The 25,038-nt window shown below is 42.9% G+C and overlaps 1 protein-coding gene across 11 annotated transcripts in view; it reads left to right on the top strand.

Moving 5' to 3' along the window:
• The window catches only part of LOC117427978 (myocyte-specific enhancer factor 2A-like), a 100,635-nt gene that overhangs the window by 58,026 nt on the left and 17,571 nt on the right, over nucleotides 1–25,038 (top strand). For 5 of the 11 annotated variants that reach the window (XM_058999197.1, XM_058999199.1, XM_058999196.1 and 2 more), the window contains 3 exons: nucleotides 18,317–18,448; nucleotides 18,520–18,654; nucleotides 20,269–20,485. In XM_058999197.1, coding sequence (XP_058855180.1) covers nucleotides 18,317–18,448; nucleotides 18,520–18,654; nucleotides 20,269–20,485 — 484 coding nt within the window. The remainder of the gene's footprint in view (nucleotides 1–18,316; nucleotides 18,449–18,519; nucleotides 18,655–20,268; nucleotides 20,486–25,038) is intronic. The other 6 variants (XM_058999203.1, XM_058999205.1, XM_058999207.1 and 3 more) reach the window with 2 other exon arrangements.

The following is a 25,038-nucleotide window of genomic DNA, read 5'->3' as shown; positions in this document are numbered from 1 at the left end:
TGGTCATTTTGTCAACACATAACATTATAAGTGTCGGCAATTCAAAAACAATTATGTAACCATCCCGTGATTTGCTGTTTTAAACTCATATCCAAGTCCTCTGAAGTATTCAACCAGTCATGGCCCTCACTCAACCCTTCAACAGGCAGCGCTTGATATTTTAAAGGGGTCACAGTGAGGTCTGATTTGTGGAGAAGCCTCCTCCTGCACCCCTGTGACTCTCACACACTGCAAGGTGAGATCTTACAGAACCTCTGCAGTTGTGCATTTCAGTAACACATCAAAGAGTGTGTGTGAATGAGCTCCTAACCTGCCGCGAGAGGCTGTATTGGTTCCACGGTTTGGCACATAATAAAAAGGATGAATATAAACCGATAGATATTAACAGATTCCTAGTTCACCCACCACAGCCTGTAGGCTGGTGTGCTGCTGCTAGTTACTCAGATCAGTTGAACTGGAAAGTTTTGAGTCACTGTATTAAAGCTGATGCCGTGGAGCCCGAAGAGAATGGAAAGGAAATCAGTCTGGCCCAGCTGGCTGGAACAGTAACATTTTCTGATGGGTGGGCTTTAAAAAAAAAAAAAAAAAAAAAATCACCTTGGCCAAATTCCAGGGTACTTTTTAGTCAGACAGCTTTCTGGTGGGTGGCTACTGTACAGACACACCCTATTGTTGGTTTATTATCAGGGCAGCTTGAGCAAACAGTTCAGGAAAACCAGCCCCATTATCATTTGTATTGAACAAGTGTGAACTCTAAAAATAACGTGCATTCTTTTTCAGGATCGCACAATTAGGTTCAGATTTACAGTACAGTAGGTCTTTTTTTCTTTTTTCTTTTGAGGATTGCAACTTGCAAACCTGGAAAGACAAATTGAATGTGAGATCGATGTGATTCATAAGGCATTTCAACCTTAAATAACTTTAAATAAAATTAGCATGTTTGATTTCTTTTATACACAGATAAAAGACATTTCTCTTTAAGCAAACAAACTCCAATCCTAATGGATTATGACAGAGAATCAGGGAATATACATTAGTGATCATGTGCTATCAGTCTAGAGCGACGCCAGCATGGAAACCATCATGTGAGACATTCCTGTGTTAAACAATCTAAACACTCATCGAGTGAATACTTTATGGAACCTCCTCTGTTTCTTTCATTATAACTAGCATACTGTACGTGGTTAAGCAATTGGCGACCCAGCTTCCCAGCTTTTATGACGAGAAATAGAAAAATGAGACTTTTTGTTACAGTGGAAATGTTTGGTTCATTGTAGTTTGTGTCTTTCTCATAGTCCTGTGGTGTGTAAGGCTCCATTCAGAATCATTCCAACAGGGGCTTTTCTTGGCATGTGTTCTGCAAAGTGACTGCTAGAGCTAGAAAGTTGTTATAAAATGCATGCAGAAAGAACGTGGACGCTGGCTTCAGTTCAGCAGATCCTCAGCCCTTATGAAAATGTACCTTATTAAAAGTGCAGCAAAGTGTAATAAAGCACAGCGAAAGCATGGTAAAGCACAGGTAAGCATTGTTAATCTCCAAGAGATATGGTAAAGCATATTAAAACCCATTGAAACCATAAATGCATAGCATAACCATGGGAAAAGCATGTGGAAAAGGAGCTGAAGTCGGGAGGTAACTTTCTGGGAGCAGTAGGTGAATCCTGCATGGTTACGATATCTTCCATTAGGGGTTGGAAATAAAGTACTGTATATAAGATCATGATAGAGAGCTGTGAATGGTCCGCTCCAAAAGACAGACAGCCATGTGAGATGCTAAGAGTATAAGACAAATTCTGACAGTACTGTAAGTGCGTATTTGTTGCACTTTTTTAAAATGTTGTGTTGGGCTCTGTTTCTTAGCACAGGACTTAAGAAGCATTGCGGGCTATAGAAACGTGACACTGCCAGCAGAGAAACCTGGCTGCCAGTAAGTCAGTGGCTGTACAATATTAAACACACGAAAGAGAGCACCCTGCCAGGAGAATAACTGATGCTGCTTATTTAGTATGTGAATATTACTAAAGAATACCAGAAAGGGACCTGTTCTGTATCTCTGGTGCTGTTGGCATACAGAGAAAAAGAAACCGCACTTCACTTTTAATCACAGTTTTGCAAACAGAGCGGATTTTATAGGGAATGGAGGGTGGTCTTACCAAGTGGAAGTAAGTTTTTAACTATTTGTATAGATCGGTATCTAATGTATCGAAATAACAAAACAAATTCTAATCACGGGTAATTTGCATGGGTAACATGATTATTATGATTATTATTTGCATAGACATAGACATGGTGCTTCCAGGAACACACGATATCCACTGCAGAATGTTTCGACAAAATGTAACAGGAAGGAAGATCGTCCAAAACTACAAGTTTTAGATGTTGCCCATACAACAGACTTTGATTTAATTTTCTGTCATCTAAATAAATAGATATCATGCCTGTGACGCATTCACTTATTGTATTTGTATGCTTTGAGTGAGAGGGAGATCTCAAAAGGTATAAGGATGGGCTGATCTTATCCTGGAAGAAGTCATGCTAACTGTTGATTTGTAGGATGCTGTAACAATTCGTTTGCACCTACCTAGCGTCAGACTGTCAGTCACTGTTTCTCTGTTATCGTGGCAGTTCGCTGTCCTTTCTCCTGTCCCCTGGGGCCGCTTCTCTGCCCGCCTGGGTTTTTCTGTTCATTTGTTTTAAATCGCACGGCCCCTGGTTATTCTCTCTGTGGCTGGAGCACGTGGAGGTGGGTGGGAAGGAAGGCGGTTGTGATTTTTTGAATGTGCCCAGCAGTCTCCTTCTTCTCAGATTAAAACCATTAAGGTATCATTAGGGGAGCCTTTAGGGAATTGCATAGGAAGAAAGGTAGTTTGAAAACAAAAGAAAACCAGTTTGATTATTTGAAACAGTAATCACGTCTTTAAAATCTACTTGACCTGTTCTGGTTACTGTATACCTTTTACTCTTGTTCCTCGTAGTGCATCCTTTTTTTTCTATTGCTGATTTAAATGCTCACTGTGCCAGTGGAAATAAAGTAATCTAGATTTATTATATTTATTCTTCAAGTTATTCTTACTTGTTCTAATGAATTACACATGAATATACGGGTACGGAGTTCAGTCTTGACCCAGTTCCAGGTAATTATGGCAATTTTCAATATGTAACTCAGTAGGGAGTGATATTCTCTATCTCCTCTGTTTAGCAACATACTGTACAACTCTTAGAACCTAATAACGAAACATAGTCCTATCGCTCCAAGCATTGAGCGTCTGATTTGAGACAGTGTGTGCATTACCATACTAGCTCATCCATATTCAGTTGTGGATAATGCCAAGTTAGGCATGTATTATGCAAAATAAGAAGGGAAGCACAGTACACTCCTTTTAGGAGTATAATATTTTTTTTCTTCCTGTTGTATTCTGCCTAGATTATTTTTCCCTTTTTAACTTCTATATGAAAAATAAAAGAAAACCTGTCAAGAATCTCCAAGCAAGAACAGCACACATCTCTGTCTTAATGAATGCAAATTGGGCACATCTGCTGCTGTGAACAAACCGTCCAGAATGTTCAATTAGCGTGATTGATTAATTACACTCCTCCAAATGACTTGAATGAAGTTGAAAGGAGCACGGCTGTGCAAAGGAGGAAGGTGCAGCGATTGCAGAATTGCATTCTAAAGTGGAATTCACGCAGATGCCTACACTGTCCCATTTAAAAAAAAAATACACCTAACATCCCTCATGATGGGGACACAGTGCATATAGAGAACTAGTCATCTAATTGTTTAAACAGAGTGGTGGGTTTATGCAAGTCTTATCTGATGTACTGAATGAATTAAGTTTATTAACCTTTTTTTTCTGACTCATTTGCTTAACCTTACACGAAACATTAGATAAACCTCAACTTCATATTTATCATATACACTAAGTAATATACTGTACATCGCACAATTGTTTTGAAAGCTTATGTTCAGCACCATGCAAAACAGTGTCATTGTTTTGTGCTAAAATTTAAATTATAAGAGCTTTCTGAGGTAAAAAGGCCCCCTTCTTTCCTCTGCAGGATCAGTTGAACAGACCTCGTTTTGGTGCGGTCAGCTTGCTGGTAGTGTGCTTTGAAAGGCTTTAAGAGTTCAGCAGAATAGTTCTACTGTTCAGTGCAGCCTAACAAATCCCCTGTGATGATCATGGGCTGAAGGGTTGAGCGATGACCTTGGGCAGTCTAGTAACAAACGGGGAAATGTGTGCCTGTTTGTGATCTTAAATCTGCAGAGGACAAGTAAAGTTAGAGTTTCTATTTATATTTAATCTCCATGCTTGCAGTACAGTACTTTGGGCTCTGATTTAAGGATTGGCTTTATCACAGATTCTTGCAGTCGCAGTCCTCCTCTCCTTACTCAGTTGAACCCTTTCCTTTCTCCTGGAACAAAAGACCTTGGAATTATAGCTACTGGAAGTCATCTTCGGTTTAATAGTAAAGCAAAGGTGTGCTAATTCTTAGGACATGTCTTGCTTCCCCTAATTATCACCCTTCTCTACTCCAAACTACTGTAGTGTCTTAGCAGATTACTTAGCCGTTTCTTTTTACTAAAAGCCACAGCCTGTTTGCCTCTGGTCATAAACAGTATTGCCCATGGCATGCTGCAGCCCCTAAAGTCCATTCTAATCTATTAGAAAGGAAACGGAGTATAGCTCTCACGTCACGCTCCACTGCTGTTAAAGGCTTCCTAATTCTGGGCGATTAACCAGCTTTGAAAGTTTCATCTAAAGAGGGCAGAGGCCTAATTTGTGTTTAATATGCACAAACGACAACACGAAGAAAAGATTACATTTTAATTGGGAAATGCTTAACTTGGAGACTTGACTTCAGCTGGCGAGAGGCCAGATTCCTCCTCTGATCCAGTAAAGCCATGTTTGACATTTGAGATGGCTGAAGGGTACACATGGTTAGTTACGCTGCTATTGTAAGCGGTCTGAGGCAGCTCTCTGGGGAGTCTCCATTTAAAAGCCCTTTTCTTTTTTTAATTAATACATATTTTCTGTAATGATCATATACTGTACTTGCAAAAGGTATCCAGTCTTTATATCGTGACCGGATCTGATTAATACTTTTTTTTTTTTTTTTTTTTTTACCTATGCATGTATCAAGACCTTGTCTCAAGTTATAGTTATAAAAAAGGGCTGCTCAAGTCAGCTCCTCCTCTCTAGACGTATGATGTCAGGCCATCTGTTTCATCTGTAATTGAATAAGTTAAGAATAGTGGTGTGATTGAATTCAAATTATATCTGTGTCCATCAAAATGTCTGAGAATGCAGACTGCTCCCAAAGAAATGATCAGCAGTATTTTGTTTCTTTTCAGTTTATATATATATATATATATATATATATATATATATAATTTCTATATATATACACACCCACGAGTGAAAGCTTTGTGAGTAGGGCCCCTAGTTCAGTAAAAGAGGCACTTCTTCTTTCTAGGAGGTCTGTAGCTGTGCCTGCAAGCTTGAATGAGGGTGTGGTCATAATGTACATTTTATATGTGTTACTACTGTAGCCGCCTGCATCAAGTGATTAATGGTTTTAATTCAAAGTTACTTCTTAAGTAACAAACCTGCTATTGTAGAATTTAATTTGTTGTCCCTTGTTATGGAAATCCAACATCAAACAATGCAAATCCAACATTGCCAGTGTAGATTAGACCCCATTGATAGTAGCCTCTAAAAACCAATCCATTTTAAACACTAGGCTAAATGTTTTGTACAGTACAGATGACTCTGCCATACAGATTATTCATCTCTTGAATTCTGCACTTGGCAACGTCGAAGTCAGTAGACTTCAGTAGACTTCAGTATTTGTCCTTCATCACCACATGCAGAGTGTGGTAAGGTTTCTATGGAAACCAGAGTGAGGGTTGACAGCAAAACAGTAAACAAGTGCGTGTCTTTGAGCAGGGGCATGTGATATAGCACTGTGCTCAGATCTTCAGTGGAAAGAATGGGATGTCACATAGACAAGGTCTGAGAAAAAACAATCCTGTCAATAAAGTCACTGAAGCTCTGTGTCTTCTACTGGTTAATGTTACAGGTTCAGTCCTATTTTGCCCTAATTTGGTTTTTTAGGGTGTTTTTTCTGTTGTTGTTGTTGTTGTTGTTGTATTGCTATTAAATATAGATCTGTAAATAATTGTGAATTGCAGCACTAAGGTTTTGTTGCAGTAGATAAGTGTATACAGCACCAGCATGGGCCTGGACTCAACCCTAAAGATCATCAGTGGTTTAGCCATGCCATGCCACAGTAACACCTATATCTGTATTGATATTTTAGCAGTATGATCTTTCAAATCAACAGTATCCAGAAGGCAGAGTGGGGTGCCTGTGCTGTCGGAGAAGCGTGGCTGCAATGGGTCAGCAGTGTTTGGTGACGCGTTTGTAAATATTTGCACTGGTTCAGTCAATAGAAGGCATTCTTCTGTGTCCCTCTAATTGTGCTGATGAGCGGGAACATTTGGAAAACAGCCTCTCGATACACACACACAAGTATAAACACAAACACAGACACACACACATACACACATATATATACACACACACGTACACACACACACACACACACACACACACACACACACACACGTATAGACACATATACACACATATATACACAGACACATATATATACACACATGTACACACACACATAGCTCTGTTGCGACTGCAAGGTTGTGTTTGTGAAGAGAGCAGGAATACAAACCCTCTCTCCTGCACACTTGCTGTGGTTTTCCACTGTGTTTTTCTCTTGTTGAATCAGAGCTGTTGGATACCTGGTTACCGACAAGAGATGATGATGATGATGATTATTATTATTATTATTATTATTATTATTATTATTATTATTATTTAATACAGTATATTAATATAGCAACTTTGACGTCAGTGCTGTTTTTCTGTCTCATTTTCAAGTTGTTTTGTTTTCATCCAGCTTGCTAGTCCATGTAAACGTTAGTCATGATTACTGCCGTCGTGTTAAGAATAGGCTTCTTATCAGTAAGTGCTTTTATGCAACTAACACAAGTGCTCAGTAAACTCATTAATACATCTTTTTTTAAACAGCTTTCATAACAATGTGTTTGTTTGTTGTTTTCCCTGCCTCGCAATTTAGGTCACAAAAGCACATTACATAATAACAGTAACAGCCAAGACTCTAGACTGGACGATCCATAAAACACTCGCAATTAAACTTTCAGGAATTTGTGTGGCCTGGTCATACTGCTTACAGACACAGTAGTATGACAGCACCTTTAGTTACAATAGCAGTTAACCCCTTGCTGTGTGTCGATCATGAAGTACAGTAAGCTGACAGAGCTGACAACTGCTACAGAGACAGACAGAGCTGCAGCGTGTAAGAACATGAGGCTACATGAATCACATTAGCAATGGAATTAGGTCTGTGTGTTAAAATAATCCTCTCTCTTTACTGCGAGGGCTACGACACTGCTTATCCCTTCTAATTTCACTGCCGCGGTGCTGCTGCATTCCCACTGCTGTACCAAGTTTCAGAGCGAATTTCCATTGGTCAGACCAGCAAAACTGAAAGCCCCTCCTCTCCTGTAGCCCGGGGGCACTGAAATCAGGGACCTTATTAAGAACATGCAAGCGTAGCGTGTTCACAGAGATGAGAAGATCAGTTTAGAAGCCTGGCAGGAAGTTCTTAAAGAAAGCTGGAAGTTTGTGTTTGTTGGAATAGTTGAGGAAGTACAATGCTATTTTAGTTTTTTTTTTCTCTCTGTATTGTGGTATGACACGTTCTGTTCCTCGTGAAGGATCCTTGTTTATATGGGTGATTATGGGTTGGTGGGTGCCTTACAGTAGGAGCTGGACCACATTAAAATGGCAATGACTGCTGTACATTCAACTGGACAAGACATCGAATGCACCTTTTTTTTCAAATCCTTTAATTCCAAGCTCACAGAAGCATGTGTCTCTTAGCTGTGCTTGCTCTTTGAGTTTTTATACATTAGGCTCAGTGTATTTCTTCAGTGCAGCTGCTCATGCTGCCATGGGGAGCCAGTTAAGCTGGAGTTTTCTCACCCATATCTCTTGGCTGAATGCAGATCCAGGCCTGTTTCAGGGTTACCTGACTCTGTAACAAAACAAATGTATAACTTGAAGCTGGAATCAGTTGAATTGTTGCTGTCCACAACATCCGTTTCTCACCGTAATCAATCAAGCCTGCGTATTGATTTGTCGTTCCTGTTCTCTACACTCACCCCTGTCTGTGTTAAAGGGTGCCTGGTACAAGTCTGGAAGGGTTTAATGTGTTGAATCTTTGGGGCATTGGCTTGGAAATAGTAAAGATATGCTGGGAGAACATCAGAGTGCCAAGTGTGTTTTAAAAGCAGCTAGAATTACATCTGAAGCAACACAGATAGCATCACAACAGGAGATGATACTGGCGCTCTCACTGAGGAACATTGTCCCCAGACTTCAGTCTTTTATAAAAAAAATAATGATTTATTCCTATGTGGAACAATTGTAGATGCAGGAGACAAGAGTAGCCCAATGAGTTCTCCCAATGAGCCTGGATTGGGGTAGAACACAGTACCTATGATTTTCTTAAAGCTTCACAAACAGAAATTTCTCACTTGAAATTGTCCCCAGGCTCTGAACCTGAAGCTCTTATCTCGTTGGAACATGCACATTCCATCATGTACAATTCAACATTTAAAAAGCTGTTCTGAATAAAATGACATTTGTGTCACAGTGCTGCATCGCAAGTACGGGTTGGCACTGACCCTGCAGAGAGCAGCACTAAGGTGAACAGGATTCTTTGTGTTTGTCACTTTTCTGCTGCCATGTGAATGCTAACGCACTGTATCCTCTCGCTCAGTGTAATCATGATTCCCAGTCGTGCTGCAGTGCCTGCACTCACTCAACAAGCAAATGTGCTCCAGTTTTTACTAATCCGTGTTCAGATTGCTGTACAGTATGTAGGCACCTGCCTCCTTCGGTTGCAGTCATGGGAAAGGAAAGGGTTGAGTGTTTCCATTGCTCATAGCTTCTCATTTGTGTGTGACTGTGCTGGTACATTTTCTGCACAAGTCTATGTGTGATCTGTTCCATGGAAAAGAATAGTATTGTACCGACTCCCTCGTGAAGGGTATGTAGGAAGTGTTAGCCATGCAGTTTCCCACGAGAACGTAACGCACCGTTTTTATAATTTCTTATTTTTCAGTCTTAGAAATGGTATTATTTCCCTGTGATCAGCACACAGAGCTGCCCTACTGTGTTTCTGCAGGGCTCCTGATTCTACCCAGGGTTACAGCCAGAAGGTCAGGTGACTACAGACTACATGTGCTGTAATATTGCCAACAGTGACAATGAGTGTTTTTGTGGAGGGAAAAGTCCCCATTTTAATGTCAAAATATGTTTTTTCTTTGTGCATGTGTGCAATTGAGTTGCTGAAGGCCATGCAGTGCTAGTTAGTTTTAGTGTCTGAGCTGATAGTGGGTTGATACGCTCTCCTGGCTGCCCCAGTCCCTGGGCTCTAACCACTAGGTTACTACTCCGCTGTACCTGCGCTACTTCTATAAATCTCTATCACACAGATAAGACCCGCTAATACATAACGTGGACAGCCTTAGGCTCAAGTGCTTGCCAGGGAAGTACAGTTTGAATGGGTGTGAAGAATAAATGTGGGTCACGCTTTTGAAAAGGCCCATCAATTTTAGCATGCTGTTATTCCCAGAACCCACAGTGAACCTGCAGCGTTCTCCATTACAAGAGGCACAAAAAAAACCCTGATTGAATATAAATGTACTTCATCTCAAAGATCTGCGAGAATAAGCTTTAGGAAGCACTGTTGATTCCCCTGCATTTTCCCTGGTAATCTTTGTCTTCTTATTCCTCCAAAAGCAATGTTTTATCTCTCGCTCCTTCTCTCTCTCTTGCTCCTCTGGGAGTGGGCAGGGGCAGGTATACACGTGTCAGGTTCCTCGGTGCTCTGCCAGACAGTGGAGAGGCAGGGGGACAGCGATAAGCTTCCGTGCCATAGATCTCCCTGCCACGGCCGAGCCACAGATTAATGAGAGGCTGCCTGCACAGGGGATATAGAGTGTCTCTGACTAAACGGCCTGCTGGTGCAGCCTGCCCTCTCTGCTTTCACCCTGCCTTATCGGAACTCTTAATGACACTTATGAATATTTTAGAGGAGAGCGAGAATGGGAGTGGGGGGGGGGGGGGGGCTGTTTCACAGGCTCTGACAGACCGGACACAGTCTGGAAAAGCAGTTGAATGTCACACAAGCACACTGCTTTAAATGTGCATTTCAGTAAAACTAAATTTAGATTTGGTGTGTGTGTGTGTGTGTGTGTGTGTACTACATTGCATATTTACATATGAAGAGACTATACTCATGCTGTCCTGCATGCATTCTCTGTGTAATTGAATTTGGTACTTGATCCAAATTAAACATTATGCAGCATACAATACCAAAACATGGCTTTACTTTTTCATACTTTATCTCAATTGTATTATTAAGTTTATAATTTGAAATAACAGGCGTCCATGCTTTAGGAGTCAGTACTGCTGAGAATGTGCAACAAAGCTCTTATTGTGTGTGTTTTTTGTTCCGAAGTGTTTTCTTTCTTAGCACAATATCAAGGATTTTGATAAAGGCACATTGATTGTGTACAAGTTAAACAAGCAATCAAGAGTATTCAGATACCAGCTATCAACACCAAAGGCAGTGACTGCTCTTGAAATACAAACAGAGTCTATACTTAATAAGCTGCTTGGGGAAAGAATCTCTCGCTTGCAATGGCATTGCCGGGGCCCTTTCAGATATAAATCACGTTGTACAGGGACTGCTGGCTTTATGATCACACCAGAAGCAGCTCAGACCCTTAGGTCAGGATGATAGTCACCCATATCCGTGTTCTCACTCCTTTGTGTAGCTGATACCATTGTTTCATTGGAGAGGTGCATGAATGTGACCCTGAACTGCTTTATTCTTGCTTTTGCAGTCGACCCTCATTCCCCTAATTCAGTGTGTATCTGAACTAATGCTCAAACCCTCTCATCTGTCTCGCTTCAGCCGCCCAGTGCTTTAACCGCTCATCTATTCATGCGCATCTCACAGGGACTAATGACGTCTTGCAGAAAGTACGCTGTTTACTATAGTGGATTCTAATTGGATAATATGCTAAGCTATATTCATCAAAGCGACGTGTCGGGTGGGCATAGAGAACGGTCCAGAAATGATCGTCGGTATCTTAGACGCCACGGATATAGCTTCTTACTGGTGTCTCTAGCATTTCGGGAGAGCCACGCAGCAGATCAATTAGGATCAGCTGTTTCACTCTACTTGTACAGACTCATTTGTTTTTAAAGCTGCCAGACTCTGCCCTGCTTTGCAACTTTTGGAAGATGCAAGATCAAAACACAAGCCTATCTTTATCCACGCATTGACACATATCCAATGGCTTTTTTTATGCCCATTTCTTTTTCTGTTAATTGCATGTGTGTTTTAAATCGAGGACCTTTGTCCTTCTGTCCGTCCCACTCTACATGGGGAAATCAGCAAACGCATTCCCAGCCTCCTATAGACGTTATGGATTGCATTTGGCTGTATTCCGATAAACCCTTGGGTGCTGTGAGATTAAGACGAGATCATTAGTCAGTGTGTGTATCATTGATTTTTTTAGTGGGTCTGGTTGCGGTAGCTTGATGTTCCGGACGGTGCTCGTATCTTTATGACTGTTTCCCCTCTTTTTCACCTCACCCATCTCTCTTCTGAATCTGCTACCTCACCCTCCGCTGCACGAGTCAGCATTGTGTTCGATCCGTTCCATCTAATGGGCTCATCAAAGGCATCCGTTGAGTCTGAGTTAGCTTGATGGGAAAGCTTTTATCTGTAAAGAAATATTTCTACTGTTATATAACATCAGATACACAGGTCTTTCAGTCTTCTGTACAGAACTCTGTGCATTCAATTATCCATGCTTTCAAGTTGTAACTTTGGGGGGTTGGGTGGAGAGAGAGTCAGGTTTTAATCCCATTACCATAAAACTGTCTGTCTGTCTGTCTGCCTGTCTAATTTGTGTACTTGGATGTCTGTCTTTCTTTTCTGCTAAATTCTCATGAGACCAGGCAGCAGGATTTGAACGGGTTCAGCCCGACAGTCGGGATAGAAAGGACGGATGTTGTGTAATTGTTGTCTTTTATGATAAGCCGTCTGGACTGTTGTATACAAGAGACCATGACTGGAATTCCCCCAGTCACACTGGAAACAAGGTAGAGACGAGACTGAGCTGTTTAGCAGGCCAGGTCACGGGTCGCTGTGGATGGGGCTGCTTGGAAGCGCTCTCGCTTTCCTGATCTGCAGCTGTGGCAGGATCCTGTCTGTTGTTGCACCACTGAAGCAGTGGAATGGAGCTGTAGGCTTGTGCTCTACAGTGGTGTGCTCGTAGTGTGTGTGTGCATTACTATGTGGGATGTTCCTCCTTTACTGCAGCTGTGTCATTGGTACCTGTCGTGATGAGTCTTATCAAGGATTCACACAGTCCTCCAGGTTTGGCACACTACTGTAGCCCCCACTGCAGAACATTACAGCCGGCCAGCATACAGTAGAATCCTCATTTAGATTTCATCTAAATGAAATAATTCATACTTTGTACGGTCCAGCCAAGCGGACTTAGGATGTTATTGTTAACGTGGGGGTGGGATATCGCCCGAGTGTTGGCAAGTCCTACAGGCTCTGTCCTGGGTTGTATCGTGTCTGGAATTGACTGGAACTTTATTTTGCTATTTCGAACACTCACTCACTGAAGTCCTAGCAGCTGTGACCTGGAAAAAACACTGTTTTAAAAAATGTTGTTGAGCGTTCGCTCTTATCAATATCAAGTCTCGTAACCTGTGAGAAAACAGAGGCTGCTTTCTCTCTCTCTCTCTCTCTCTCTCTCTCTCTCTCTCTCTCTCTCTCTCTCTCTCTCTTTCTCTCTCTGTCGCTCTCTCTCACACGCTCTCTCTCTCTCTCTCTCTCTCTCACACACACACTCTTGTTCTTTGTCTCCCTCCCTCTGTTTGTATTTCTCTCTTGCTTGTTTTTGGCTATTGTACCTAGGTATTGTGTGTGGCAGCTTGTGTTGCAGTGATAAGGTGACAGCCAGCAGATAACGCTGGTTTCTGCCGGTTATCTGACTCTAGTCTGCTGTTGCTCTGAGATACCACGATGGTAGCAGCTCCTGTTTGAGAGACCCGCTATTCAGATAGACAGAAAACACACTCGCTATTGACTAAACAAGGAGATAGAGAGACTCGAGACCCTGTAGATGTTGATGCAGCGTGATCTTGTTAAAAATGAGTTTCAATGATGGTTACAAACTTTATCTTACCTGAACGCTATGTATATTTCATAAACAATTCACCTCTGTTTTTTTCAGTTCAACCAATAGTACCGATATACTGTAATTGCATAATGTGGCAGGCATTATAGTGCACGGTATAATTATATGCACATCATACCTTGTTAATGTTACCGTTTCATTGTATTTTTTAACCTTTCGACCGTAATATTTGGTGTGTGTGATATTTGCTGTATTGCTGTTATCTTAAATGTTACAAGGAAATATTTCCTAAGCAAGACAAAACCAGCACAGGCTCTAACAGTGATGTATACAGCATGCACAGGGAGACTGATAGACTCTCATAGGTGCAGCATGTACAGGGAGACTGATAGACTCTCATAGGTACAGCATGCACAGGGAGACTGATAGATTCTCATAGGTACAGCATGCACAGGGAGACTGATAGACTCTCATAGGTACAGCATGCACAGGGAGACTGATAGACTCTCATAGGTACAGCATGTACAGGGAGACTGATAGACTCTCATAGGTACAGCATGCACAGGGAGACTGATAGACTCTCATAGGTACAGCATGCACAGGGAGACTGATAGACTCTCATAGGTACAGCATGCACAGGGAGACTGATAGACTCTCATAGGTACAGCATGCAGAGGGTGACTGATAGGTACAGCATGCACAGGGAGACTGATTGAACTTCATCTACTGTACCTATGAGAATCTGAGAGGGAAGGGGAATTGGAAGTGATGTCTCTCTGGGTCTATGAAATCTCCAGCCTTGGCATTGACAGCACACCTCAGAGTGGTCACACAGAATGACCTTCAGGGTCTCCAACAACAGGGCCATGTATGGCCATGGCAGGGAGAGTGTCCACCTGATTGGCCTGTCCGGGGAGCGAGGGGGCTGACAGGTGTTGGAGAGAGGGACACACCTGTTCCACCATGTGCTGATTTTAGTGTTCTGTTTACTGGGAGCCGCGGGCAGAGTCCGTGGGACACACAGCACATGCCAAGTCATTTAGGAAGGAGTTATAACCAGGCTGATGATGACCTGGGATCCTTGCACTTGTATGTTATTTAACATGAATTTACTGAATTTGCTTATTTATTTAAGAATTCATTCTTTCTTCATTAATGGATGTTAGTCTTGGTTTTCCATAGTGAACATGTGCCTCTCGAGCTGAAACAACAGCAAGGAGCTTCAAATGTGGGAATGTATGTAAATGGACCATTGCATAGAGTTTGAATAGCCCCTTCACTGATCAGGTTTTTAAGCCACTTTTCCTGATTTGCCGTTTTAACGGTTCACAAGCAATAAATATGAGAAAACACTCCGGCAGTCTGCTCTGGTCCATTATCAGCATTAAAAAAGGGTTCTATTCAAACGCTTCTGCTTGGTGCTTTCAGGGGTCATGACAACACAAGGCTTAATAAAGCAGATTAAACCTACAGAGAGGGAATGGTTTTGTTCAGAAGCCTCGGGGGCTTCATTGAAAGCATGTTTTCAAGTGCAGTTCACAGTTTCTATGAGAAAGAAGTAAGAGAGACAGGGAAGTTGTGAGCTCATTGCTTCAGAGCAGCTGCATCCAGACACATTGCCTTGTTAGGGTTTGTGGCTCAGGCTGTCATGAGACCAACACAGAGGTCAGTTGACTTTCACCCCAGCTATAGTTCCGGGACTTGATTGGAACAAGTAGGAAACTGGGTTAAGGGCTGTTTTTTTTTTTTTTTTTTTTCCGTACATCAGTAGATTTTTTTTTTCTTAAAGGAATATAGCATTTTTTCACACCTGCCTAAAACTTTTGCACAGTACTATATATATATATATATATATATATATATATATAATCTTATCAGACACCCTTATCCAGGGCGACTTACAATTGTTACAAGATATCACATTATTTTTACATACAATTACATTATTTTTTACACATTATTTTTTACATACAATTACCCATTTATACAGTTTGGTTTTACTGGAACAATCTAGGTAAAGTACCTTGCTCAAGGGTACAGCAGCAGTGTCCCCCACCTGGGATTGAACCCAGAACCCTCTGGTCAAGAGTCCAGAGCCATAACCACTACTCCACACTGCCGGCTCCAGTCCTGGCTCCAGTTCCCAGGGGGTTCTGGGACAGTGAAGGGCCGGCTCCAGTGCTGCCTCCAGTTCCCAGGGGGTTCTGGGACAGTGAAGGGTCGGCTCCAGTCCTGGCTCCAGTTCCCAGGGGGTTCTGGGACAGTGAAGGGCCGGCTCCAGTCCTGGCTCCAGTTCCCAGAGGGTTCTGGGACAGTGAAGGGCCGGCTCCAGTCCTGGCTCCAGTTCCCAGGGGGTTCTGGGACAGTGAAGGGCCGGCTCCAGTCCTGGCTCCAGTTCCCAGAGGGTTCTGGGACAGTGAAGGGCCGGCTCCAGTCCTGGCTCCAGTTCCCAGGGGGTTCTGGGACAGTGAAGGGCCGGCTCCAGTCCTGGCTCCAGTTCCCAGGGGGTTCTGGGACAGTGAAGGGCCGGCTCCAGTCCTGGCTCCAGTTCCCAGGGGGTTCTGGGACAGTGAAGGGCCGGCTCCAGTCCTGGCTCCAGTTCCCAGAGGGTTCTGGGACAGTGAAGGGCCGGCTCCAGTCCTGGCTCCAGTTCCCAGGGGGTTCTGGGACAGTGAAGGGCCGGCTCCAGTCCTGGCTCCAGTTCCCAGAGGGTTCTGGGACAGTGAAGGGCCGGCTCCAGTCCTGGCTCCAGTTCCCAGGGGGTTCTGGGACAGTGAAGGGCCGGCTCCAGTCCTGGCTCCAGTTCCCAGGGGGTTCTGGGACAGTGAAGGGCCGGCTCCAGTCCTGGCTCCAGTTCCCAGGGGGTTCTGGGACAGTGAAGGGCCGGCTCCAGTCCTGGCTCCAGTTCCCAGAGGGTTCTGGGCAGTGAAGGGCCGGCTCCAGTCCTGGCTCCAGTTCCCAGGGGGTTCTGGGACAGTGAAGGGCCGGCTCCAGTCCTGGCTCCAGTTCCCAGGGGGTTCTGGGACAGTGAAGGGCCGGCTCCAGTCCTGGCTCCAGTTCCCAGGGGGTTCTGGGACAGTGAAGGGCCGGCTCCAGTCCTGGCTCTCCAGTTCTCAGCTCAGCCTCTCTGAGGGCAGAGTGAGTGATGAGATGGAGCACTGAGTAACCCGCAGCTCTGTCTCACTACAAGAGCCTTGGCTAGCCTGGCCGGCAGGCAATTTAAAATAATAACCACTGTGGCCGTTTAATTTGTAGTTCCGATCGAATCTGCAGCACTCTGGCAGGGAGAGCACAGAGCTGCGTGATAAACAAGGTGGTTTATGGGGCCCAAAGTAAAGCCTACATTCAGTAAACAGGAAATGACCCGGGAGGGCGTTTTCACCGAATTAAAAAAAAACAAAAAAAACTAGAGAGGAAAAAAAAAAAAAAGACAATGCATCAGGGAAAGTATAAAACGTGCAGAAACACTTAAACATGACTACAATTAAACTAGTAACCTTTTGAGATTCTCAGCCTCTTTTTCCAGAGGGACCCTGCTGAGTTTGACTGGAGCAGGAGCTCGTCACTCAACTAAAAACAGGAAATAAACAGAGCGAGGCGGAGGCTTGAATTCAGTATTAGGATAGATTACAAAGTAAATCATGTGAGCACACAAGGATCAAAGTAAACGTGACCTGAAGACAATTGTTTAGAGTTTTATTGGATTGACCAGTTTATTTATAATTTTCTATAGAAACAGAAACTCTTTCAAAATCTCATGTGCAAGACTGCTGCTCTGACCGGTCCTGGAAAACTCTGTCTAGGAAGGGTTTCTTAGAAAAACGGGTTATTGCATTTCCTACAATAACTCAGAGCAATCTGTCTGTTGTCTCTTAGGAGGCATTGCATGATATCTTAGTTATAGATGCAAGATCCAGCCGTGCTCACCTTGGTGATTGGAAAGCTCGGAGCTGTTCTAGGGATGTAATCTACTCGGTTACATTGTCATGTCATTGTACTTTCATAGTCCTGAAGCTTCAGTTCCAGTCTAGCCATACAATGCAAGACATTCAGTGATTTGTATTATTTTATTTTACTATGTCTTCTAATGGCACTTGACAAAAATGTGTTTATAATTGTACAAGTCATTTTTGTATGTGTATGTATGTAGCGTGTAAAAGATGTACTACAATAATGTATAATGTGGTTCTATCTCTTGGCAGTAGACTGTCAGTTCTTAATCTTGCTTAGCTGCTTGTATGGCACTCATGAGAGAAAAAATAAACAGTGTTATACCCTATTAACTTATAACACTTAGCCAGGCACTACCCCAAGCTGTTATAAGCTGCGGTGCCTGTGTGTGATGCACTGGGGCTGGTTTAATGGGCCAGTATCTTTATTGAGCGCAAGGCAATCAGAACAGAACCCTGGGATACAGTAATGACACCTCAGAGCGCGAGCCATGCTGAATTAACCTCAAAAGCATTTCAACCTGCAGAACTGCAGGGAGCCACTCGTGCCTCCAGCTGTGAGGCTTCTGAAGATAACTGAATAACGAGACAATGCACATCATGTACTGCACATGTCACAAAGCAACACGACTAGGTTGATGCCATGCTGTGACACTGAAAGGACAAGATAGTGGTTACGTTCAGCTGTGCTGCCTTTTTAAAGAAATACAGAGCAAATTTAGAACAGCAGGGTTAGTTTGGCAGAAACCTTGCCTTCTGCACTGGTTGTCATTTCCACGTGCACACAGCAATAGGGTTGTGCTTTTGATTCTCGGGGAGGTGGAGGATGAGGGGGCACTAACGCACAGGCCCCCACAAGGTCAAACAGCAATCAGACAAGTGGCTGAGCTGGTATTTGAACCAGGATCACCTGGCTCCTAGTTCTCAGCTCTGCAGAAGCCCAGCAGCATCTCTTTTAAAGTATGATCTAGACAAGAGGATTGTTTTACCGCGTGTGTATGTGAATTCTTCAATTGTATTTCAGAAATTAAGAAACAAAGGCCTTAGTGACTGTGCCAGTCCTGACCCCGAAGACTGTTTTGGGCACAGCCCCCTCGTGGACGACCGATACAGCAAACTTAACGAAGAGACTGGTTTAATGTACAAGCGCTGTGCTGTAAGTACTTTTTCACTTCTCCCTTGCCTTTTTGTGTTGATTCCTTTTTTTTATGTTGATGTTCACTGCAGGCGCTAAACAAGAAAGAACACAGAGGCTGTGATAGCCCGGACCCCGATGCTTCATATGTCCTCACCCCCCACACAGAAGAAAAATATAAAAAAATTAATGAGGAGTTTGATAATATGATGAGAAATCATAAAATCGTAAGTAAATGCAATGTTTTTGCTTGGCTTTGTGGCAACAATTTTTTTTTTCCTTTTTTTTTGCTCCCAACGAATAAAAAACCCAACCTAAAACCATTGTGGAAGTATTTTCATAACTTTTTAAAAAAAAAATTTTTAAAGTTAATATTTTTTTTTCAATTAACTGACAAAGTCACACCCTGATAAGATCACATTGTGTGGGAGAGGGTGCAACGGTACCCTCAACAGCACTAGGAAGAGATTCTTTACCCGTCACCAAAGCCCCTGGAAGCAACTCAAGTGGACAATATCTGACAGCCGGGCGGTTCCACCACTGCCGTCTCTCTACAAAGCAAGCCACAAATATGAAAACAAGTTTGCATTTGCATAGAGTGGGGGCTTGTTAATTACAACAGGGGTGTAGATGTTTGAAACAGAATCTTCGTGATAGTTATTTGACATTATTCTCTGAGGAGAGGCTGCAGTGTTGCAGTGCTCACCAGTGGTTTCATTAAAGTTGTTTTTCACACCTCCTGTTTGTAAAACCACATTTAGTTTCCTCCCACCTACCCGGCAGCCCCTTACCACCGATCTGACGAGCAGGGGAGATTAACAGCACTGTGCCTATGTGGATTCAGCCAGCATTGTCTTTTAAAATCTTTATCTATTGGATAACCTGCGCCAAGGTTACAGAGATTTGAAAATGAAACCAAAAACAATTCATTTGTAACTTTAGGCTTTGGAAAATCGTGATCTTATCCCGGTGTGCAATATTAATATTGCACTTTCTAAAAAAAATAATGATAATAATAATAATAAAAATGTAACAGACAAATACTATTAACGCTGACCTTATTGTGACTTCTCACTATCACTTCCATTAACTTTCTAATGTACTAATGTATCACTAACCACTTCACTGTATGGTGCTGATAATGGAATGGTTTGACCAGCACCAGCCCACAGGTGCACTCACTACAGCTTGGGTTAGATAGCACTGCATTGGGTTGTGATGGAGAGCAGTCTACCCTGGTCACATCCCCACCCTTATCAAAACACTGTGAAGATCTCTATAGAATGCCAACAGCAGTATATTTAAACAGCAGGACTGAATTAAAACGGAATAAAAACATTCTGCAAGATTATTAACGTCTAGTTTTCTGTAGTGAACGAAAGAGTGAACGAAATACTGCACTCGTTTGTTCTATAGAGATTTCATAAGAATGCATCTGGTAAAGCACAACAGTGCCCTGCAAGTGAAAAGGAATCCTGAGGCGTGTCTGTTCCTCAGAAACAAGCACATACAGGACTGAGAATGCCAAAGCAAGGTTTTTAATTTGTGTTGGCAGGGTTTTGTTGGCCTGTCTAGGTGCAATTTGTTTTGACATGATCCAGACACAGCAGGATTCCCTTTTAAAATGATTTTTAAGCATGTGTAAGTCTATGAAATGTATAAAACAAATGGTATTGTTGGCATACAGATGTGAAGATCGGTTTGAAGCTGGCCCTGGTTTAATATTTGCAGGTTTTGCAGATTTGGTACTGTGGATCCACTCTGATGATCTGGCTAACTGTCCTGCAGCTCTTTCAAGCCCTGGCCAGTAATTGTCTGTGTTTCTGTGCTTGCTCCCCCAGCCGTCTACTTTGCCGCAGCAGAACTTCTCCATGCACGTGGCCGTGCCGGTGACAAACCCAAACGTCTTGTCCTACAGCAACCCCGGGATCTCCCTAGGAAGCCAGGCCCCCGTATCGCTAGCTGACAGCGGCATGCTGTCTCCTCCCCAGGGGTCACTGCACAGGAACGTCGTGCCTCCAGGAGCCCCTCAGAGACCCCCCAGCACTGGCAGCGCAGGTCAGTACGGCTACAGCTGCTCACGTGACATGCTGTACATGCATAGCACACTCCCCCCAGAACATGAAGCTTCCAAACCCATTTAAAACCTTCAAAAGAGATACAATGCTACATTTCATGCTACATTTCATGTGTATGGCAAGTAAAACATCACTGCTTCTCAATGTTATTCAGCACTTCCTTGCCGTTCACACTCCTTGATTCTTGGCAGTAGCTGGTGTCTGATCACTGTGAGCAGTAGGTGAGATCAGAGTGCTGGTATCTTAGAAGTCGTGCAATGGGAAACTGAAATAAATGGCACAGCAGTCAGGCTGTAGATACAATACAGTCATTCGTTTTTTAGCTGTTAAAAAGCTAAAAAAACTAAACAAAAAATACAGACGGCAGCATTGCAGATGTGTTTCGGCCTGGTCCCAAATGGGTTTGGCGTTTTAATAAATGAATTAATAAAACTGCAGATGGGTGACGGCATGGTTGCCTTTTCTTTAGCCCAAGATGACCCCTGTCCAGATTCTGCAGTGGGGGGTTTTTAGCTGTCGCTGAACAGCACTTGACAATAGACTCCCAAATGACAGCATGCTAGCTGAGTGAGTACCACAAAAAGAAATCCATTGTTTGCAGCATAACATAACTTTTTCCTTCAACCTAACAAGCTGGCTGCCAATTCTCCATAGAAATGAAAGCGAAGGGAGATTGCTCTGCATCCCATAGAGGATGAATGGTGAACCTGCAATTACTATACATGAGCAGCCCAGCTGAGCTGTGTGTTTGAACAGACCAGCTTTCTGGAGTTTGTTCTCTCTGTGGTTTGGAGGATCCTACACCACAAACCCCAGCCTTTTATTACAAATGTCCATCTACAGAAGTGCCCCAAAGCAGTCCCTCAGTGGTTGATCTGAAATAGTTTGGTTGAGTTGTCATTGATGGAAGTTGTTCAGTATATGTGATCCATATACCCGACACATGGTTGTGTTTTCACATGCTTGTGACGAACCATCACGCCAGCACTACAGATGTTTTTTTTTTGGGGGGGGGGGGTGGGGGGGTGGTCTGTATGGAGCCACCTGCTGCATATAGGTCAGTTATTTAATTTGAAAATAGAGCTGAAACATTTTTTGTATTGCAACAACTCCATGCTGTTCTCTGCCTAAATGGTATTGAACGCGACACCTCGTAACTCTCAAGGCCACAGTTTGTTTTTCTCTCTGTAAGTGCACCAGGGAAAGGAAGGAAGGAGTTCAGTTCATGCAGGCTGCAGAACCAGAAGCAAAACCTCCTTCTAACGCAGCACTTCTGCAAAACAGCAGTGTGGTCTTTCCATGCAACCACAGTTAGACCCGCGCTTCACTTCAGCATGCGCATTCTCTTCAACCTGCCCCTCTGATTCTGTGCGGCTTACCAGAAAATAAAAAAAAAGACAAAGGGCTAGATTCTGTAAACTGTTTACTCCAAAACATCATTAGCATGATATTTTCACAAAGTAACACTCCACCGAAATAAGTTACCTAACGAGAAATAAACCACTCAGACATCTGATGCCAGGGCTTGTGAGTAGTGTGGAGCTGTTTCTTATTCCTTTTAGAATTGGAAATGCTTTCTCATCTGACAAAATCTAGCCATAGACTTTTTAATAATAATCTAACACATAGACTATAATAATAATAATAATAATAATAATAATAATAATAATAATAATAATAATAATAGATTTTTTCATAAGTATAATCTTAAAGTTTATTGACTGAATGAAAGCTAGTGTGTGACAAAACGACTTATTTACCAGTAACTCTACCAACAAAGCTCTTGCATTGCCAGACTTACCAGGTGCATTTCAGATGTCTTTCAGGTTGAAGAGAATGCCTGATAGACAACATGTCTTTGATCTCAGCGTTCTTTCACATATTGGAGGGGGGGGGGGGGGGGGGTATAAAAGATGCAGATGGTTAATCTTGTCATTTTGTGCATCTCATTAGACGGCATGCTGGGTAGCGCAGACCTCACATTGACAAACAGCACAGGCTCGAGCCCACTGGAGAAGTCTTAGAGGAAGAATGAATTAGCTTTCTAGTTCTGTGCAATAACACTCCAGTGCTTTTGCTGGATTCACGTGGCTGTCATTTAGGAATGGGTGTTTTATTATTACTTGTATTCATCTACAGGCAGTGAATGTACTCAAGAAAAAATAAAAAACAAAACAGAATGTGACGTACAGTGTTCCTCCTTTAATTTCCTGCGGCGGGTGCATGTATATTATTGGGTCTGAACATGTTTCCCATTCCATGACTAGGAGTAATGGAATAGGAGTCCTGCAAATGCAATGAAATAAACACTCACCTGATGACAGAGTAGCATTAACGGTTTGCAGAAGTTTGTAGTTTTTCAAAATTCTACAAAATGTTTAACAGGGAACTACAGAGAGATTGAGAATTATCGGCTTTTGATTCGTTCCCGGTGCTGCTGAGTTCACGTCGCCAAAACCACCAAGGAGACTCCCAAGGTTATGCCACTGACTGTTCGTTTTTGACAGTAACAAATGCCACGGCTCTCCGTGTTCTTTCACAGGTCATCGCTGCGCTCGCCCGGCGCTGGGGACCCAACTGGTCAGCTTAAGGCTGCACATGACACAAGCTTGAGACCAGGCTGCCCATATTACAATATCCAATTAACTTAGCAATCTGCCGTTTTTATCTGCCACTGTGGAGCAGTGGACAGGGAAGAAGACTGGGTTGGTAGGAGGCCTAGGGTTGTATTGGCAAGTTACTCCCCAAGGATTACGAGTGATGCATTTTCACTGTTGCTTCAATTACAGTAACTGAAACGGCAGGACATGCCTCGTAAACATGTTCACAAGTTTGCTTTTTCCCCATTATAAGCTGCAACATAGAATAGTGGCATCCCAGTACATTTGTGCTGGATGCTGTAGTTTGTATAACAGTAAAAAGCAAGACTGCTGCTACGAGACATCGTGGATTGTGGTACTCGAGAAGGGAAGGGAGTTAAGAGTTAAGAGGGAACTTTTAAAACTCGAGATTGAAAAAATTAAATAAACTGAAATAGCCCTGTATTGTTTAATGAATGACTGCGTTTCCTTTAAGATGGAATCCCCCACCCCCCTCCTCCCACAGCCCCCCAGGCATTCCCTTCCCTCAAATGACAGGTGTGTCTGTTCGTGTGGTACCACAGCAGCCCTTATATGGGCCGGGTGAGTCTGCAACATGCCTATCCCAGCAACTCTGAAACTATTTGGACGATGACATGCCTCTAAGTCCTGTGCACACAATACCCCGGCCAGCCTGTCCTTGTGTCAAGTGAAGCGGGATGGCAGGTGTGATTAACCCTGTCCTTGCCAGGGACCCTCCGCTTCACTGAGACTAGGACTGTGTGAGTCAGGCTGAGACTAGCTGGTCTGGCGGGGGGTCCTTACCAGCACAGAATCAAGTTCTGCCATGCCAATGAAAAGCAGGTGCTATTCAAATCTCACCGCATTGAAGGGGGTTAAGAATCACGCTTCTGTTTATTGTCAGATGTATCTGAAGACTCTCTTCCACCACTGCTTGTAGTTCTTTAACATCATGTAATTTCATGACTTGAAACAAATGTCTGTCATTTGTTCTGTTTGTGAAATACAAACTGCAGTTTACCTGCTGTTCATACACAAAGCAAATCTACCCTTTTTTGATCTGTGTAAGTGTTAACATGTTCATTTTCAGTGTGTTCAGTATCATCTGCTTTTAGTGGAAGTTCATAGTGGTAGGAGTAATTCATACTATTAAGCCTCATTTTATTCATTATCTCAGATAATTAGAACAAAACTTGCTGGAATATAAAATAAGTATACATATCAGCAGTATCAGTGTTAATGTGTACCCCCTGTCCCTCAAAGGCATGTGTACCTGTTCAGAGGTTATTAAAGATCAGTCTCATCATTTAGCATGGCGGGCTGAGATGTTGCCATGAAGGAATGGCTGTGTGGAGAGTTGTAGGTGTTTTCATGCCTTCGTCATTCTTGCTTGTGATGCAGATTATTTTATAGTTCTCTCTCTTGTAGTCTGTTTTCAACATAGATAAATAAATAGCTTCTGCATTGGTAAGTAAAAGTATGCTTAACAAAAAGTATTAATAAGACCCACAGCAGAGCAGCAGGCAGCTGCAAGGCTTTGTGAATCCCAGGGTTCTCAGGGATGGTTCTTATGCTGTTGCCCCTCTGTAGTAGTGTCCTCTCAAGCCTGCTTCACTTGGCTTGTAGCAAAGGTGAGCTAAACCAGATGCCGAGGGTGAGGGGGTGAGCAGGAAAGGTGGACCAGATTGCAGTTTTGAAGAGTCAAACCTAGTTAGATAGATCAGAGGCTGAAAGGGTAGAAGACAGATGTTTGACTCTCATGCAAAGCACCATTTTAGTTTTGACATTGTGGATGTAATACTCACTGTCTGTTTATTTAGAGAGCAGTTATGTTTAAATAATAAGAATTACAACAAATCAAATTGACACACACACACAAAAAAAAAAAACACACTTAATTTCTGTTCCTACACATCATTTACCCCTTGTCTGT

Source organism: Acipenser ruthenus, chromosome 24, assembly GCF_902713425.1.
Source record: "Acipenser ruthenus chromosome 24, fAciRut3.2 maternal haplotype, whole genome shotgun sequence".
In the NCBI taxonomy this organism is placed as follows: domain Eukaryota; kingdom Metazoa; phylum Chordata; class Actinopteri; order Acipenseriformes; family Acipenseridae; genus Acipenser; species Acipenser ruthenus.
This window is presented reverse-complemented; position numbering and strand designations above follow the sequence as displayed.